Source organism: Oncorhynchus keta, chromosome 37 (assembly GCF_023373465.1).
Source record: "Oncorhynchus keta strain PuntledgeMale-10-30-2019 chromosome 37, Oket_V2, whole genome shotgun sequence".
NCBI classification, from domain to species: domain Eukaryota; kingdom Metazoa; phylum Chordata; class Actinopteri; order Salmoniformes; family Salmonidae; genus Oncorhynchus; species Oncorhynchus keta.
Genome location: NC_068457.1, coordinates 29,013,120 through 29,030,422, shown reverse-complemented (window position 1 = coordinate 29,030,422; position 17,303 = coordinate 29,013,120). Strand labels below are relative to the sequence as shown.

Sequence of the window (17,303 nt, the reverse complement as noted above, 5' to 3'; positions counted from 1 at the left end):
GTCCCATTATGGCGTCTGTGAGCGCACGGGCAGCGCCGTTGAGAATGAGAGGGTGGGAGGCTTTTAGGGACAGTTTAGGTGCAAAGGTTAAGGATGAGGAGGGGGTTGTGAGGGAGGGGGGGGGGAGTTGTGAGGGAGGGGTTGAGGCAGAGGGGGTTGATTTGTTGTTGGTGAGGATGAGAGAGGGTTTAGAGGTGATGAGGGGTAACAAGGGAGGGGGGCTGAATAACACACCAGTCTTATCCTGCCCCAGTGGGGAGGGAAGGAAGGAAGGGGTCTCAACACTAGACCTACTGGTCCATCTGATGCAGAGCCTACCATCCATCCCCCCAGCCCTCTAACCCCCAGCCCTCTAACCCCCCAGCCCTCTAACCCTCCAGTCATCTAACCCCCCCAGTCCTCTAACCCCCCAGTCCTCTAACCCCCAGCCCTCTAACCCCCTAGTCCTCTAACCCCCCAGCCCTCTAACCCCCCAGCCCTCTAACCCCCCAGCCCTCTAACCCCCCAGTCCTCTAACCCCCCAGTCCTCTAACCCCCCAGCCCTCTAACCCTCCAGCCCTCTAACCCTCCAGCCCTCTAACCCTCCAGCCCTGGCAGTAGCCCTGGAGTTCTGGGGACGAGGGTATTGCCTTTTTAGGAGACACCTGATCACAGCCCAGTGCCTCTACACTCACAGAGGCTGCTGATAAAGATGTGTGTTAGACTGAGTGAGAGAGAGTGACTGGTGATTAGGCTGATAGATGAGCTCAGAGCTATGGGGGTGGGGACTGAACTGGACTGCTACCGTTCACAGTTAAAAAGAGACATCCAACCACGGCACGTCCCCATTCAGTTTAGTAAGGACACACCATTGGATTACCAGACCAGAGAGCAACACAACGTGTGACAGCGTCAGAGAGCCTTCTAGCTGGACCAGACGGACAGTGGGCTGTTTTTGTTTGCCAGCAGGCTGAGGAGAAGCTCTGTCTGTTTAACCAGAGGAACACTATCTCAGGCTTCTAGAAGCTCTGTCTGTTTAACCAGAGGAACACTATCTCAGGCTTCTAGAAGCTCTGTCTGTTTAACCAGAGGAACACTATCTCAGGCTTCTAGAAGAGGACTATAGTGTCTTGGGAGTCAGACTGTTTCTGAGAGACTCTGTCTACCTGGAGCCTGTATTCTCTATAACCCGTAGAGAGACTCTGTTTACCTAGAGCCTGTGTCCTCTAGTCAGTCAGTCGGTCTTCCTATTGAAACCTACATTACAGCCCATCCTTTGTTTTAGTCCGGGTTGGTGGGCATCTGAACCCTAACCCTCATGGAGAAGTTTCAGGCTGGTATGGTCCTAGCGGGGGTGGGGGACGCGCTGGGCTACCGTAAGGGCCGCTGGGAGAGCTGCCCCTCTGGGACACAGATCCAGGAAGAGCTGGCCTCTCTGGGGGGCCTTGGGGCTCTGAAACTGGACCCTGACAACTGGCCCCTCAGCGACGGAGCCCTGATGCACATGACCACCGCTGAGGCCCTCATCACAGGTGAGGACAGGACATACCCACGGAGGTAGGGTGGGTGGATGGGTAGATGGGGGTTAAGGAACATGGAGGGTTAGGGGACATGGAGGGTTAGGGGACCTGGAGGGTTAGGGGACATGGAGGGTTAGGGGACCTGGAGGGTTAGGGGACATGGAGGGTTGGGGGACATGGAGGGTTAGGGGACCTGGAGGGTTAGGGGACATGGAGGGTTGGGGGACATGGATTGTTAGGGGACATGGAGGGTTGGGGGACATGGAGGGTTGGGGGACCTGGAGGGTTGGTGCTAGTTGACCATGCGAGAAGGGATGTGTAGTAACATTGACCAATCAATAGTACTTCCTCATTGGTTCCAACGATATTATCACTTCATGACTTTCTATGATACAGTGCCTGTGTAAGCCTAGTAAAGGAAACGAGTAAAGGAAACTAAAATGGAATAGCAATAGAATGATTGACATGCATTGTAGAGCTCTCAGAGACAGTGAGAGCACCAGTAGTTTGGTGTTTCTCTCATTCACACTGACACATTCACTCTGTTACTCTCTTCACCCACCTAAACCTCAAATCTCCTCAATCTCACACACACACACCTGTCCAGTCTGATTTTACAGAGAGACGAGAATAGCAGTCTGTGGAAACTCCTAATCACTCAATGGGACATAGTTCTTCCGGACAATGCCTGGCCGACACCCTAATCCCTATAGCAGTCAGATATGACTCAGCACAGGCCGTAATCCCAAACACCTTCACATGTCATCACATCTACCCTTCATCTCTTCATCAGAGGAGGCTAGCCTGGTCCCCAGATCTGTTTGTGCTGTCTTGCCAACTCCTATGGTCATGGCAATGGAATTAGCAAGACCAGAGGAGTTAATCGTGGTGGAAAAAGAACCCAATTGTCAAAGTTACCTTAATAGAAAATGACTCAAGTAAAAGTGAAAGTCACCCAGTAAAATATTACTTGAGTATAAGTATAAAAGTATTTGGTTTTAAATATACTTCAATTTAAAAAATAAATGTATTTGCTAAAATATCAGAGGCAGTAGGGATGTGTGTGAATTAGACAATTTTTCTGTCCTGCTAAGAATTCAAAATGTAAGGTGTAAAAAGTGAATAATTCCCTTTAGGAATGTAGTGAAGTAAAAGTTGTCAAAAATATAAATAGTAAATTAAAGTACAAATTACTTAAGTAGTACTTTCAAGTATTTTTTACTTTAAGTACTTTACACAACTGTGAGTTAGCAAGACAACAGGAACAGATCTGGGACCAGGCTGGAGTTCTATAGGTGGACAGCCTGACTGTACAACACACACGTCACCTACCGCTGGCCTGGACGTCTGGAGTACCGACCGCTGGCCTGGACGTCTGGAGTACCGACCGCTGGCCTGGACGTCTGGGGTACCGACCGCTGGCCTGGACGTCTGGGGTACCGACCGCTGGCCTGGACGTCTGGGGTACCGACCGCTGGCCTGGACGTCTGGGGTACCGACCGCTGGCCTGGACGTCTGGGGTACCGACCGCTGGCCTGGACGTCTGGGGTACCGACCGCTGGCCTGGACGTCTGGGGTACCGACCGCTGGCCTGGACGTCTGGGGTACCGACCGCTGGCCTGGACGTCTGGGGTACCGACCGCTGGCCTGGACGTCTGGGGTACCGACCGCTGGCCTGGACGTCTGGGGTACCGACCGCTGGCCTGGACGTCTGGGGTACCGACCGCTGGCCTGGACGTCTGGGGTACCGACCGCTGGCCTGGACGTCTGGGGTACCGACCGCTGGCCTGGACGTCTGGGGTACCGACCGCTGGCCTGGACGTCTGGAGTACCGACCGCTGGCCTGGACGTCTGGAGTACCGACCGCTGAGCTGGACGTCTGGAGTACCGACCGCTGAGCTGGACGTCTGGAGTACCGACCGCTGGCCTGGACGTCTGGAGTACCGACCGCTGGCCTGGACGTCTGGAGTACCGACCGCTGGCCTGGACGTCTGGAGTACCGACCGCTGGCCTGGACGTCTGGAGTACCGACCGCTGGCCTGGACGTCTGGAGTACCGACCGCTGGCCTGGACGTCTGGAGTACCGACCGCTGGCCTGGACGTCTGGAGTACCGACCGCTGGCCTGGACGTCTGGAGTACCGACCGCTGGCCTGGACGTCTGGAGTACCGACCGCTGGCCTGGACGTCTGGAGTACCGACCGCTGGCCTGGACGTCTGGAGTACCGACCGCTGGCTGCCAGATCAGAGAAGTCCAAAATAGACCTGGGGAGGAGAACATGAGCCGTCCTCGGGCAGAGAGGAGAACATGAGCCTGTCCTCGGGCAGAGAGGAGAACAATAGAGGGACCAGGTCTCATCACATCACAGTAGCTCTCCCCCTTGGTGATCCTGTAGGGTATTTGGCTGGTGGATTGTGTTCAAAGCCAGCAGTGCTCCTGTAGAGAGATGACAGCCTTATGGATAAGCCTACTGCTTAGCCGCATTCCAACAACCCAGCCTGGTATGTGTCCCAAATGGCACCCTATTCCCTATGTAGTGCTCACACTCCATAAGACTCTGGTTAAATGTAGTGCACTATATAAGGAATAGGGTGTAATTTGGGACTCTACCCAAGTCAGGCCAGAAAACCACCATGAATCACTGACACTGACAGGGGCTGAAAGCAAACAATACAGATCTGATCTATAGCACAGATCATGGAGAGGAGAGGAGAGGAGAGGAGGTGGGGAGAGGAGAGGAGAGGAGAGGGGGAGGTGGGGAGGAGAGGGGAGGAGGAGGTGAGAGGGGGAGGTGGGGAGGAGAGGGGAGGAGGAGGAGAGGAGAGGGGGGAGGGGAGGAGGTGAGGAGAGGGGAGGGGAGGAGTGGAGAGGGGGAGAGGGGGGAGGGGAGAGGGGGATGTGGGGAGAGGAGAGGAGGAGGGGGGGAGAGGAGAGGGGGGAGTGGAGAGGAGAGGAGGAGAGGAGAGGGGAAGGGAGAGGAAGAGAGGAGGAGAGAGGAGGGGGAGAGGAGAGGGGGAGCTGAGGAGGAGGGAGGAGAGGAGGAGGAAGGGAGAGGAGGAGGGAGGAGAGGAGGACAGGAGGAGGGAGGAGAGGAGGAGAAGGGGAGAGGAGGAGAGGGGAGAGGAGGAAAGGGGAGGAGGAAGAGGGGAGGAAGATTTCAGTTTATCTAGTCTTGGCCCACGCAGGTAAAGGCCTAGGTTATAAACTCTGATCTGGGTCCATATTCACTAAACATCTGAGAGTAGGAATACTTATGTGGTATCCATGTTTCTTGTTAGATTATAATGAATGGACATATAGGAAATGATCCTAGATCCGCACTCCTACTCTGAAACGCTTAATACACACTGTCCCTGATCCATATACCACAGGGGACAGAGAGAAGAGGGGGCTGTCAATGTATCTCTTGGCCCACGCAAGTATAGGCCTCTTACAGCTAAGGTCGGCCTACGTATCACGAGAACAGTGATTCTGTGCATGTATTTTTAAAGCATCCCAGAGAAGGATGTTATCTGTCCATGTTATCTTATTCATTATGACCTAACATGGAGAAATGGTCCTAGACCAGTGCTCTTACTTTGAGATGCTTTGTGAATATCAAACTGGATGTGTAACTAAGCATAGGTTAAACAGCAACAAGTACACAACATCAAACCCCTCCTTGATGAAGTAGGGATGTACACAAACCCTATCCGGCTCGAAGGACCATGAAAAAGGGACGGATAGGAACAATTGTCCTGGAACAAGGGGAAAGGGCTTCAGAGATGGTACATCAAGACATGACCGGTTAGATTGTAGGCAACTGGTTCTAAACACAGGTTCTGTACCAAATGGCACCCTTTTCCCATAGTCCACTATTTCTGACTGGGGCCTATTCCACATGGTGCACTACGTTTGACCCGAGCCAGATGGGTCCTGGTCAGAAGTAATGCACTATAATAGAGGGTGCCATTTAGGAGCCAGTGTAGAGAATAGGGTTCTATTTTGGAGGTAGAGAATAGGGTTCTATTTAGGAGGTAGACAGTGTACAGAATAGGGTTCTATTTAGGAGGTAGACAGTGTACAGAATAGGGTTCTATTTAGGAGGTGGACAGTGTACAGAATAGGGTTCTATTTTGGAGGTAGAGAATAGGGTTCTATTTAGGAGGTAGACAGTGTACAGAATAGGGTTCTATTTAGGAGGTGAACAGTGTACAGAATAGGGTTCTATTTACGAGGTAGACAGTGTACAGAATAGGGTTCTATTTAGGTGATAGACAGTGTAGAGAATAGGGTTCTATTTAGGAGGTAGACGGTGTAGAGAATAGGGTTCTATTTAGGAGGTAGACAGTGTAGTGAATAGGGTTCTATTTAGGAGGTAGACGGTGTAGTGAATAGGGTTCTACACCCGTCTGGGCCCACCCCTCTCTCCCTGACACCTGTCTGGGCCCACCCCTCTCTCCCTGACACCCGTCTGGGCCCACCCCTCTCTCCCTGACACTGGTCTGGGCCCACCCCTCTCTCCCTGACACCCGTCTGGGCCCACCCCTCTCTCCCTGACACCCGTCTGGGCCCACCCCTCTCTCCCTGACACCCGTCTGGGCCCACCCCTCTCTCCCTGACACCCGTCTGGGCCCACCCCTCTCTCCCTGACACTGGTCTGGGCCCACCCCTCTCTCCCTGACACTGGTCTGGGCCCACCCCTCTCTCCCTGACACCCGTCTGGGCCCACCCCTCTCTCCCTGACACCCGTCTGGGCCCACCCCTCTCTCCCTGACACCCGTCTGGGCCCACCCCTCTCTCCCTGACACCCGTCTGGGCCCACCCCTCTCTCCCTGACACCCGTCTGGGCCCACCCCTCTCTCCCTGACACCCGTCTGGGCCCACCCCTCTCTCCCTGACACCCGTCTGGGCCCACCCCTCTCTCCCTGACACCCGTCTGGGCCCACCCCTCTCTCCCTGACACCCGTCTGGGCCCACCCCTCTCTCCCTGCCACCCGTCTGGGCCCACCCCTCTCTCCCTGACACTGGTCTGGTTCCTCCCTGTCCTGGGTGTGTATCCTGAGTCCCTGAGCCCAAAGCCCTCTGCTCCTGAATCAGAGGTGACAATGACACACACACACACACCACACAAATGACACACACAAAAGCATATGAACAAACCCATGACTCACACGTGTGTAGCCCCCCAGCAGATCACATGGTATAATCTAAGCACAGCAGGCCGAACATCTAAACATAGACTCTCATCTGGCTGGTACGTCAAACATGCCACAGCCCCCACGGACTCCCAACCACTCTCTGTGTGTGTGTGTGTGTGTGTGTGTGTGTGTGTGTGTGTGTGTGTGTGTGTGTGTGTGTGTGTGTGTGTTAACTTTTCACAGTGTGCAGCATAGTTGGCCCTTTGCAAGTGTATTTAATGACAAGCTTCCAGACTGATTGATTTGCAGTTGTTTACTGTGTTGTTGTGTAAACTGTGGTGCGTTAACTATGCTGTGTGTAAACTGTAGTGTGTTAACTATGCTGTGTGTAAACTATGGTGCGTTAACTATGATGTGTGTAAACTGTAGTGTGTTAACTATGCTGTGTGTAAACTGTGGTGTGTTAACTATGCTGTGTGTAAACTGTGGTGCGTTAACTATGCTGTGTGTAAACTGTGGTGTGTTAACTATGCTGTGGGTAAACTGTGGTGTGTTAACTATGATGTGTGTAAACTGTGGTGTGTTAACTATGCTGTGTGTAAACTGTGGTGTGTTAACTATGGTGTGTGTAAACTGTGGTGTGTTAACTATGATGTGTGTAAACTGTAGTGCGTTAACTATGCTGTGTGTAAACTGTGGTGCGTTAACTATGCTGTGTGTAAACTGTGGTGCGTTAACTATGCTGTGTGTAAACTGTGGTGTGTTAACTATGCTGTGTGTAAACTATGGTGCGTTAACTATGCTGTGTGTAAACTGTGGTGCGTTAACTATGCTGTGTGTAAACTGTGGTGCGTTAACTATGCTGTGTGTAAACTGTAGTGTGATAACTATGCTGTGTGTAAACTATGGTGCGATAACTATGCTGTGTGTAAACTGTGGTGCGTTAACTATGCTGTGTGTAAACTGTAGTGTGATCACTATGCTGTGTGTAAACTATGGTGCGTTAACTATGCTGTGTGTAAACTGTGGTGCGTTAACTATGCTGTGTGTAAACTGTGGTGCGATAACTATGCTGTGTGTAAACTGTGGTGCGTTAACTATGCTGTGTGTAAACTGTGGTGCGTTAACTATGCTGTGTGTAAACTGTGGTGCGTTAACTATGCTGTGTGTAAACTGTGGTGCGTTAACTATGCTGTGTGTAAACTGTGGTGCGTTAACTATGCTGTGTGTAAACTGTGGTGCGTTAACTATGCTGTGTGTAAACTGTGGTGTGTTAACTATGCTGTGTGTAAACTGTGGTGCGTTAACTATGCTGTGTGTAAACTGTGGTGTGTTAACTATGCTGTGTGTAAACTGTGGTGCGTTAACTACGCTGTGTGTAAACTGTGGTGCGTTAACTACGCTGTGTGTAAACTGTGGTGCGTTGACTATGCTGTGTGTAAACTGTGGTGCGTTAACTATGCTGTGTGTAAACTGTGGTGCGTTAACTATGCTGTGTGTAAACTGTAGTGCGTTAACTATGCTGTGTGTAAACTGTGGCGTGTTAACTATGCTGTGTGTAAACTGTAGTGTGTTAACTATGCTGTGTGTAAACTGTGGTGTGTTAACTATGATGTGTGTAAACTGTGGTGTGTTAACTATGCTGTGTGTAAACTGTGGTGTGTTAACTATGATATGTGTAAACTGTGGTGCGTTAACTATGCTGTGTGTAAACTGTGGTGCGTTAACTATGCTGTGTGTAAACTGTAGTGCGTTAACTATGCTGTGTGTAAACTGTGGCGCGTTAACTATGCTGTGTGTAAACTGTGGCGTGTTAACTATGCTGTGTGTAAACTGTAGTGTGTTAACTATGCTGTGTGTAAACTGTGGTGTGTTAACTATGATGTGTGTAAACTGTGGTGTGTTAACTATGATGTGTGTAAACTGTGGTGTGTTAACTATGATGTGTGTAAACTGTGGTGTGTTAACTATGCTGTGTGTAAACTGTGGTGTGTTAACTATGCTGTGTGTAAACTGTAGTGTGTTAACTATGCTGTGTGTAAACTATGCTGTGTGTTAACTATGGTGTGTGTAAACTGTGGTGTGTTAACTATGCTGTGTGTAAACTGTGGTGTGTTAACTATGCTGTGTGTAAACTGTAGTGTGTTAACTATGCTGTGTGTAAACTATGCTGTGTGTTAACTATGGTGTGTGTAAACTGTGGTGTGTTAACTATGATGTGTGTAAACTGTGGTGTGTTAACTATGCTGTGTGTAAACTGTGGTGTGTTAACTATGATGTGTGTAAACTGTGGTGTGTTAACTTTGCTGTGTGTAAACTGTGGTGCGTTAACTATGCTGTGTGTAAACTGTGGTGCGTTAACTATGCTGTGTGTAAACTGTGGTGTGTTAACTATGATGTGTGTAAACTGTGGTGTGTTAACTATGCTGTGGGTAAACTGTGGTGTGTTAACTATGCTGTGTGTAAACTGTGGTGTGTTAACTATGATGTGTGTAAACTGTGGTGTGTTAACTATGCTGTGTGTAAACTGTGGTGTGTTAACTATGATGTGTGTAAACGGTGATGTGTTCTGTGTTGTTCCAGACTACTGGTGTTTGGAGGACCTCTACAGGGAGCTGGTCAGGGTGTATGTTGAGGCCATGGTGTCTCTCCAGGGTCGCCCTCCTGACCCAGCCACCGTGGAGGGATGTGCTCACCTCAAACCCAACAACTTCCTGCTTGCCTGGCACACGCCCTTCAATGAGAAAGGTCAGAGGTCACAACAGATGTGTGAGGTCTGATGGTGACTGATGGTTTAGTAGTGTTCAGTTCAACCTGCACATGTGCAGTCTCTCTCTTTGTCTCTCCATGTGGTCGTTGGTCTGGTGGGTTCTCTCCATGTGGTCGTTGTTCTGGTGGGTTCTCTCCATGTGGTCGTTGTTCTGGTGGGTTCTCTCCATGTGGTCGTTGTTCTGACGGGTTCTCTCCATGTGGTCGTTGTTCTGGTGGGTTCTCTCCATGTGGTCAATGTTCTGACGGGTTCTCTCCATGTGGTCAATGTTCTGACGGGTTCTCTCCATGTGGTCAATGTTCTGACGGGTTCTCTCCATGTGGTCAATGTTCTGACGGGTTCTCTCCATGTGGTCAATGTTCTGATGGGTTCTCTCCATGTGGTCAATGTTCTGACGGGTTCTCTCCATGTGGTCAATGTTCTGACGGGTTCTCTCCATGTGGTCAATGTTCTGACGGGTTCTCTCCATGTGGTCAATGTTCTGGTGGGTTCTCTCCATGTGGTCAATGTTCTGGTGGGTTCTCTCCATGTGGTCATTGTTCTGACGGGTTCTCTCCATGTGGTCAATGTTCTGGTGGGTTCTCTCCATGTGGTCAATGTTCTGGTGGGTTCTCTCCATGTGGTCAATGTTCTGGTGGGTTCTCTCCATGTGGTCAATGTTCTGACGGGTTCTCTCCATGTGGTCAATGTTCTGGTGGGTTCTCTCCATGTGGTCGTTGTTCTGGTGGGTTCTCTCCATGTGGTCGTTGTTCTGGTGGGTTCTCTCCATGTGGTCGTTGTTCTGATGGGTTCTCTCCATGTGGTCAATGTTCTGACGGGTTCTCTCCATGTGGTCAATGTTCTGGTGGGTTCTCTCCATGTGGTCGTTGTTCTGATGGGTTCTCTCCATATGGTCATTGTTCTGACGGGTTCTCTCCATGTGGTCGTTGTTCTGATGGGTTCTCTCCATGTGGTCAATGTTCTGGTGGGTTCTCTCCATATGGTCAATGTTCTGGTGGGTTCTCTCCATGTGGTCGTTGTTCTGATGGGTTCTCTCCATGTGGTCAATGTTCTGACGGGTTCTCTCCATGTGGTCGTTGTTCTGATGGGTTCTCTCCATATGGTCAATGTTCTGGTGGGTTCTCTCCATGTGGTCGTTGTTCTGATGGGTTCTCTCCATGTGGTCATTGTTCTGACGGGTTCTCTCCAGGTTCTGGGTTTGGAGCAGCCACCAAGGCCATGTGTGTGGGGATGAAGTACTGGCAGCCTGAGAGGCTAGACAACCTAGTGGAGGTCAGCATTGAGATGGGGCGCATGACCCACAACCACCCTACAGGTACCATACACCATGACCCACAACCACCCTACAGGTACCATACACCCTGACCCACAATCACCCTACAGGTACCATGACCCACAATCACCCTACAGGTACCATGACCCACAACCACCCTACAGGTACCATACACCATGACCCACAACCACCCTACAGGTACCATACACCATGACCCACAACCACCCTACAGGTACCATACACCATGACCCACAACCACCCTACAGGTACCATGACCCACAACCACCCTACAGGTACCATACACCATGACCCACAGCCACCCTACAGGTACCATGACCCACAACCACCCTACAGGTACCATACACCATGACCCACAGCCACCCTACAGGTACCATGACCCACAACCACCCTACAGGTACCATACACCATGACCCACAATCACCCTACAGGTACCATACACCCTGACCCACAATCACCCTACAGGTACCATGACCCACAATCACCCTACAGGCACCATACACCATGACCCACAACCACCCTACAGGTACCATACACCATGACCCACAACCACCCTACAGGTACCATACACCATGACCCACAACCACCCTACAGGTACCATGACCCACAACCACCCTACAGGTACCATACACCATGACCCACAACCACCCTACAGGTACCATACACCATGACCCACAACCACCCTACAGGTACCATACACCATGACCCACAACCACCCTACAGGTACCATACACCATGGCCCACAACCACCCTACAGGTACCATACACCATGACCCACAGCCACCCTACAGGTACCATGACCCACAACCACCCTACAGGTACCATGACCCACAACCACCCTACAGGTACCATACACCATGACCCACAACCACCCTACAGGTACCATGACCCACAACCACCCTACAGGTACCATACACCATGACCCACAACCACCCTACAGGTACCATACACCATGACCCACAACCACCCTACAGGTACCATGACCCACAACCACCCTACAGGTACCATACACCATGACCCACAACCACCCTACAGGTACCATACACCATGACCCACAACCACCCTAAATGTACCATACACCATGACCCACAACCACCCTACAGGTACCATACACCATGACCCACAACCACCCTACAGGTACCATACACCATGACCCACAACCACCCTACAGGTACCATGACCCACAACCACCCTACAGGTACCATACACCATGACCCACAACCACCCTACAGGTACCATGACCCACAACCACCCTACAGGTACCATACACCATGACCCACAACCACCCTACAGGTACCATGACCCACAACTACCCTACAGGTACCATACACCATGACCCACAACCACCCTACAGGTACCATACACCATGACCCACAACCACCCTACAGGTACCATACACCATGACCCACAACCACCCTACAGGTACCATACACCATGACCCACAACCACCCTACAGGTACCATGACCCACAACCACCCTACAGGTACCATGACCCACAACCACCCTACAGGTACCATACACCATGACCCACAACCACCCTACAGGTACCATACACCATGACCCACAACCACCCTACAGGTACCATACACCATGACCCACAACCACCCTACAGGTACCATACACCATGACCCACAACCACCCTACAGGTACCATGACCCACAACCACCCTACAGGTACCATACACCATGACCCACAACCACCCTACAGGTACCATACACCATGACCCACAACCACCCTACAGGTACCATGACCCACAACCACCCTACAGGTACCATACGCCATGACCCACAACCACCCTACAGGTACCATACACCATGACCCACAACCACCCTAAATGTACCATACACCATGACCCACAAACACCCTACAGGTACCATACACCATGACCCACAACCACCCTACAGGTACCATACACCATGACCCACAACCACCCTACAGGTACCATACACCATGACCCACAACCACCCTACAGGTACCATACACCATGACCCACAACCACCCTACAGGTACCATACACCATGACCCACAACCACCCTACAGGTACCATGACCCACAACCACCCTACAGGTACCATGACCCACAACCACCCTACAGGTACCATGACCCACAACCACCCTACAGGTACCATACACCATGACCCACAACCACCCTACAGGTACCATACACCATGACCCACAACCACCCTACAGGTACCATGACCCACAACCACCCTACAGGTACCATACACCATGACCCACAACCACCCTACAGGTACCATGACCCACAACCACCCTACAGGTACCATGACCCACAACCACCCTACAGGCACCATACACCATGACCCACAATCACCCTACAGGTACCATACACCCTGACCCACAATCACCCTACAGGTACCATGACCCACAACCACCCTACAGGCACCATACACCATGACCCACAACCACCCTACAGGCACCATACACCCTGACCCACAATCACCCTACAGGTACCATGACCCACAACCACCCTACAGGCACCATACACCATGACCCACAACCACCCTACAGGCACCATACACCATGACCCACAACCACCCTACAGGTACCATACACCATGACCCACAACCACCCTACAGGTACCATACACCATGACCCACAACCACCCTACAGGTACCATACACCATGACCCACAACCACCCTACAGGTACCATATGCTAGACATCATAGTATAGCCTGCTATTTAACTAGCCTGGTCCTACATCTGTTTGTGCTGTCTTGCTCTAGTGATTAGACCGGGAACAGGTTCACTGGGTTTACCATCTATAATGACATGATAGTGACCTGGCTGATTCCAACAGGTCTGGGAACAGGTTCACTGGGTTTACCATCTATAATGACATGATAGTGACCTGGCTGATTCCAACAGGTCTGGGAACAGGTTCACTGGGTTTACCATCTATAATGACATGATAGTGACCTGGCTGATTCCAACAGGTCTGGGAACAGGTTCACTGGGTTTACCATCTATAATGACATGATAGTGACCTGGCTGATTCCAACAGGTCTGGGAACAGGTTCACTGGGTTTATCATCTATAATGACATGATAGTGACCTGGCTGATTCCAACAGGTCTGGGAACAGGTTCACTGGGTTTACCATCTATAATGACATGATAGTGACCTGGCTGATTCCAACAGGTCTGGGAACAGGTTCACTGGGTTTACCATCTATAATGACATGATAGTGACCTGGCTGATTCCAACAGGTTTCCTGGGCTCTCTGACCACGGCTCTGTTTGCATCGTACGCGGTGCAGGGCAAACCGCTGGTGACCTGGGGTCGCGACCTCATGAAGGTCATCCCCAAGGCCGAGGAGTACTGTAAGAAGACCATACGCCACATGGCAGGTAGGTGTGTGTGTCTGTGACTATGTGTGTGTGTGTGACGCGTGTGTGTGTCTGTGACTGTGTGTGTGTGTGTCTCTGACGTGTGTGTGGGTGTGTGTGTGTGTGTGTGTGTGTGTGTGTGTGTGTGTGTGTGTGTGACTGTGTGACTGTGTGAAAAATAGACTGTGTGTGTGTGTGTGTGTGTGTGTGTGTGTGTGTGTGTGTGTGTGTCTGTGTGTGTGTGTGTGTGAAAAATAGACTGTGTGTGTGTGATTAAATGGTGGTGTATGTTGTGTCCACTGCAGAGTACCAGGAGAAGTGGTTCTACTTCGAGGCTAAGTGGCAGTTCTACCTGGAGGAGAGAGGCGTGGAGGAGGAGGGGCAGAACAAGCCCCTGTTTCCTGACACCTACAACGCTGAGGAGACAGACAAGGTCATCCATTGGTTCCATTCTACCTGGCAAACTGGATATTTAAAGATATTTAACAGATGTATTTAACTCAGGTGTGTTCTCCTCTCTCCAGGTGTAGAAGTATTTAACTCAGGTGTGTTCTCCTCTCTACAGGTGTAGAAGTATTTAACTCAGGTGTGTTCTCCTCTCTACAGGTGTAGAAGTATTTAACTCAGGTGTGTTCTCCTCTCTACAGGTGTAGAAGTATTTAACTCAGGCGTGTTCTCCTCTCTACAGGTGTAGAAGTATTTAACTCAGGTGTGTTCTCCTCTATCTAGGTGTAGAAGTATTTAACTCAGGTGTGTTCTCCTCTCTACAGGTGTAGAAGTATTTAACTCAGGTGTGTTCTCCTCTATCTAGGTGTAGAAGTATTTAACTCAGGTGTGTTCTCCTCTCTACAGGTGTAGAAGTATTTAACTCAGGTGTGTTCTCCTCTCTACAGGTGTAGAAGTATTTAACTCAGGCGTGTTCTCCTCTCTACAGGTGTAGAAGTATTTAACTCAGGTGTGTTCTCCTCTATCTAGGTGTAGAAGTATTTAACTCAGGTGTGTTCTCCTCTATCTAGGTGTATAAGTATTTAACTCAGGCGTGTTCTCCTCTCTACAGGTGTAGAAGTATTTAACTCAGGCGTGTTCTCCTCTCTCCAGGTGTAGAAGTATTTAACTCAGGCGTGTTCTCCTCTCTCCAGGTGTAGAAGTATTTAACTCAGGTGTGTTCTCCTCTATCTAGGTGTAGAAGTATTTAACTCAGGCGTGTTCTCCTCTCTACAGGTGTAGAAGTATTTAACTCAGGTGTGTTGTCCTCTCTCCAGGTGTAGAAGTATTTAACTCAGGCGTGTTCTCCTCTCTACAGGTGTAGAAGTATTTAACTCAGGTGTGTTCTCCTCTCTACAGGTGTAGAAGTATTTAACTCAGGTGTGTTCTCCTCTCTACAGGTGTAGAAGTATTTAACTCAGGCGTGTTCTCCTCTCTCCAGGTGTAGAAGTATTTAACTCAGGCGTGTTCTCCTCTCTACAGGTGTAGAAGTATTTAACTCAGGTGTGTTCTCCTCTCTACAGGTGTAGAAGTATTTAACTCAGGTGTGTTCTCCTCTATCTAGGTGTATAAGTATTTAACTCAGGCGTGTTCTCCTCTCTACAGGTGTAGAAGTATTTAACTCAGGTGTGTTCTCCTCTCTACAGGTGTAGAAGTATTTAACTCAGGTGTGTTCTCCTCTATCTAGGTGTATAAGTATTTAACTCAGATGTGTTCTCCTCTCTCCAGGTGTAGAAGTATTTAACTCAGGTGTGTTCTCCTCTCTACAGGTGTATAAGTATTTAACTCAGGCGTGTTCTCCTCTCTCCAGGTGTAGAAGTATTTAACTCAGGTGTAGAAGTATTTAACTCAGGTGTGTTCTCCTCTCTCTAGGTGTATAAGCGCTGGAGCTCAGAGGGCCGGGCTGGACGGAGGGGTCATGATGCTCCCATGATAGCCTACGATGCTCTCCTGGCCTCAGGCTCCGACTGGACCCAGCTCTGCCGCCGCGCCATGTTCCACGGAGGTGGGCTGTGTGTGTGTGTGCATTGGTTTGTTCTCTGTGTAAGTAGTTTATATAAGAGTTGTGGAGGTAAGTGTGTGTTCTTGTTGTGTTTGTATATTTATTTGTGTGTGTGTTGTATGTTGTGTGCCCTTGCCATTAGTATCTTCTCTGACCTAGTCATTGTGTCCCCCAGGGGAGAGCAGTGCCACAGGGCTGATAGCAGGCTGTCTGTACGGTCTCCTGTTCGGCCTGTCCCAGGTCCCTGAAGGGCTGCACCAGGATGTGGACCGACGCACGCGGCTGGAGGAGCTCGGAGCCGAACTGTACAAGGCAGCCTCCGCAGAGAGGAGCACAGAGAAGTAACACCACCACCCTGCCCACACCGCCCTCTTCTGGCCGACATAGGAACTACACATGAATGACTCCACCATGGCTGGCTACTGGCTGCTCACCTACCTACCTACCAGGTGGAGGCTGGTGGGAGGAGCTATAGGAAGACGGCTCATCGTAATGGATGAAGGGGAATACATATGCTTGATATGGTTCCATTTATTCCATTCCAGCCATTACAATGAGCCTGTCCTTCTATATCTCCTCCTACCAGCCTCCTCTGCTACCTACCTATCCCACAGCACTACAGCCCCCCTAGCCCGGCCTGTACCCTCCTCTCTGTCTCTCTCTCTCAACTGCTCCTGCTGGGGTCTCTGGAATAGTTCCGTTCCTGTTCCATGAAGTGTTTTGTTTCTAAAAACAAAAGTCATTCATGTGGAACTGAATCAGAATCAGAATCAGAACTCTGAAACCGGATCTGTGATGTAACAATTCCATAGATTCCAGAGGCCCCAGGTGTTCTCATCTATAGATGAACGTGGAGCAACTAACATCCCTACCTACTGTACACACACCAGTCCTGGGTTTAAAACATGTGATTGGAGACAAAGAAGACAGTCCTGTGTAAATGTGATTTAAATTTACAGGCTTGTTATTAGTCTGTCCCCCCCCATATTGTATATGTTCCCTATATAGTGCACTACTTTTGACCCGAACCCTATGTGCCCAGGTCAAAGGTAGTGCTATTTGGGATCCACTCTTAGTCTGTTATTTGCACTTATCTCATGTTTTGGTCTATTATTGTCTGCTGTGGATTCACCACGAGTGTCATGATAATAATCATGTTATTATCAGATTAAAGTGAATATCTATATATTACCTCTGAGGTCCGCGTCTCTCTTTGCTACTGTCTTCATAATGCTGTAGAGGTCAGAGGTCAATCCTAACTAACACCGGTGACGTGTCCCAATAATATCTC

The 17,303-nt window shown here is 50.2% G+C and overlaps 1 protein-coding gene and 1 long non-coding RNA gene across 5 annotated transcripts; both read left to right on the top strand.

Moving 5' to 3' along the window:
* The first annotated feature begins 801 nt into the window (after positions 1-801).
* On the top strand, positions 802-17,203 carry adprhl1 (ADP-ribosylhydrolase like 1). Its single transcript, XM_052500191.1, has 7 exons — positions 802-1,511; positions 9,202-9,366; positions 10,578-10,703; positions 13,906-14,046; positions 14,331-14,458; positions 15,883-16,015; positions 16,188-17,203. Exons 1-7 carry the CDS (start codon positions 1,298-1,300, stop codon positions 16,355-16,357), a joined length of 1,077 nt encoding a protein of 358 aa, XP_052356151.1. The 5' UTR covers positions 802-1,297; the 3' UTR covers positions 16,358-17,203.
* Positions 14,540-15,842, top strand: LOC127916864 (uncharacterized). 4 transcript variants are annotated; one of them, XR_008096372.1, is made up of 5 exons: positions 14,540-14,672; positions 14,755-14,918; positions 15,329-15,410; positions 15,739-15,779; positions 15,821-15,842. It is a non-coding gene; the product is annotated as an uncharacterized LOC127916864 (long non-coding RNA). The 4 variants fall into 4 exon arrangements; XR_008096369.1 differs by lacking the exons at positions 15,739-15,779; positions 15,821-15,842 and adding exons at positions 15,493-15,554; positions 15,637-15,725; XR_008096370.1 differs by lacking the exons at positions 15,739-15,779; positions 15,821-15,842 and adding an exon at positions 15,616-15,725.
* Positions 17,204-17,303: the final 100 nt, after the last annotated feature.

What these genes read in the sequence shown, in the direction of transcription:
- adprhl1 (XM_052500191.1), top strand. Translation starts at nt 1,298, where the DNA reads ATGGAGAAGTTTCAGGCTGGTATGGTCCTAGCGGGGGTGGGGGACGCG. An exon ending in GACCATACGCCACATGGCAG is followed by an intron (nt 14,047 to 14,330) that starts GTAGGTGTGTGT and finishes TGTCCACTGCAG; the next exon opens with AGTACCAGGAGAAGTGGTTC. An exon ending in ACGCTGAGGAGACAGACAAG is followed by an intron (nt 14,459 to 15,882) that starts GTCATCCATTGG and finishes TCCTCTCTCTAG; the next exon opens with GTGTATAAGCGCTGGAGCTC.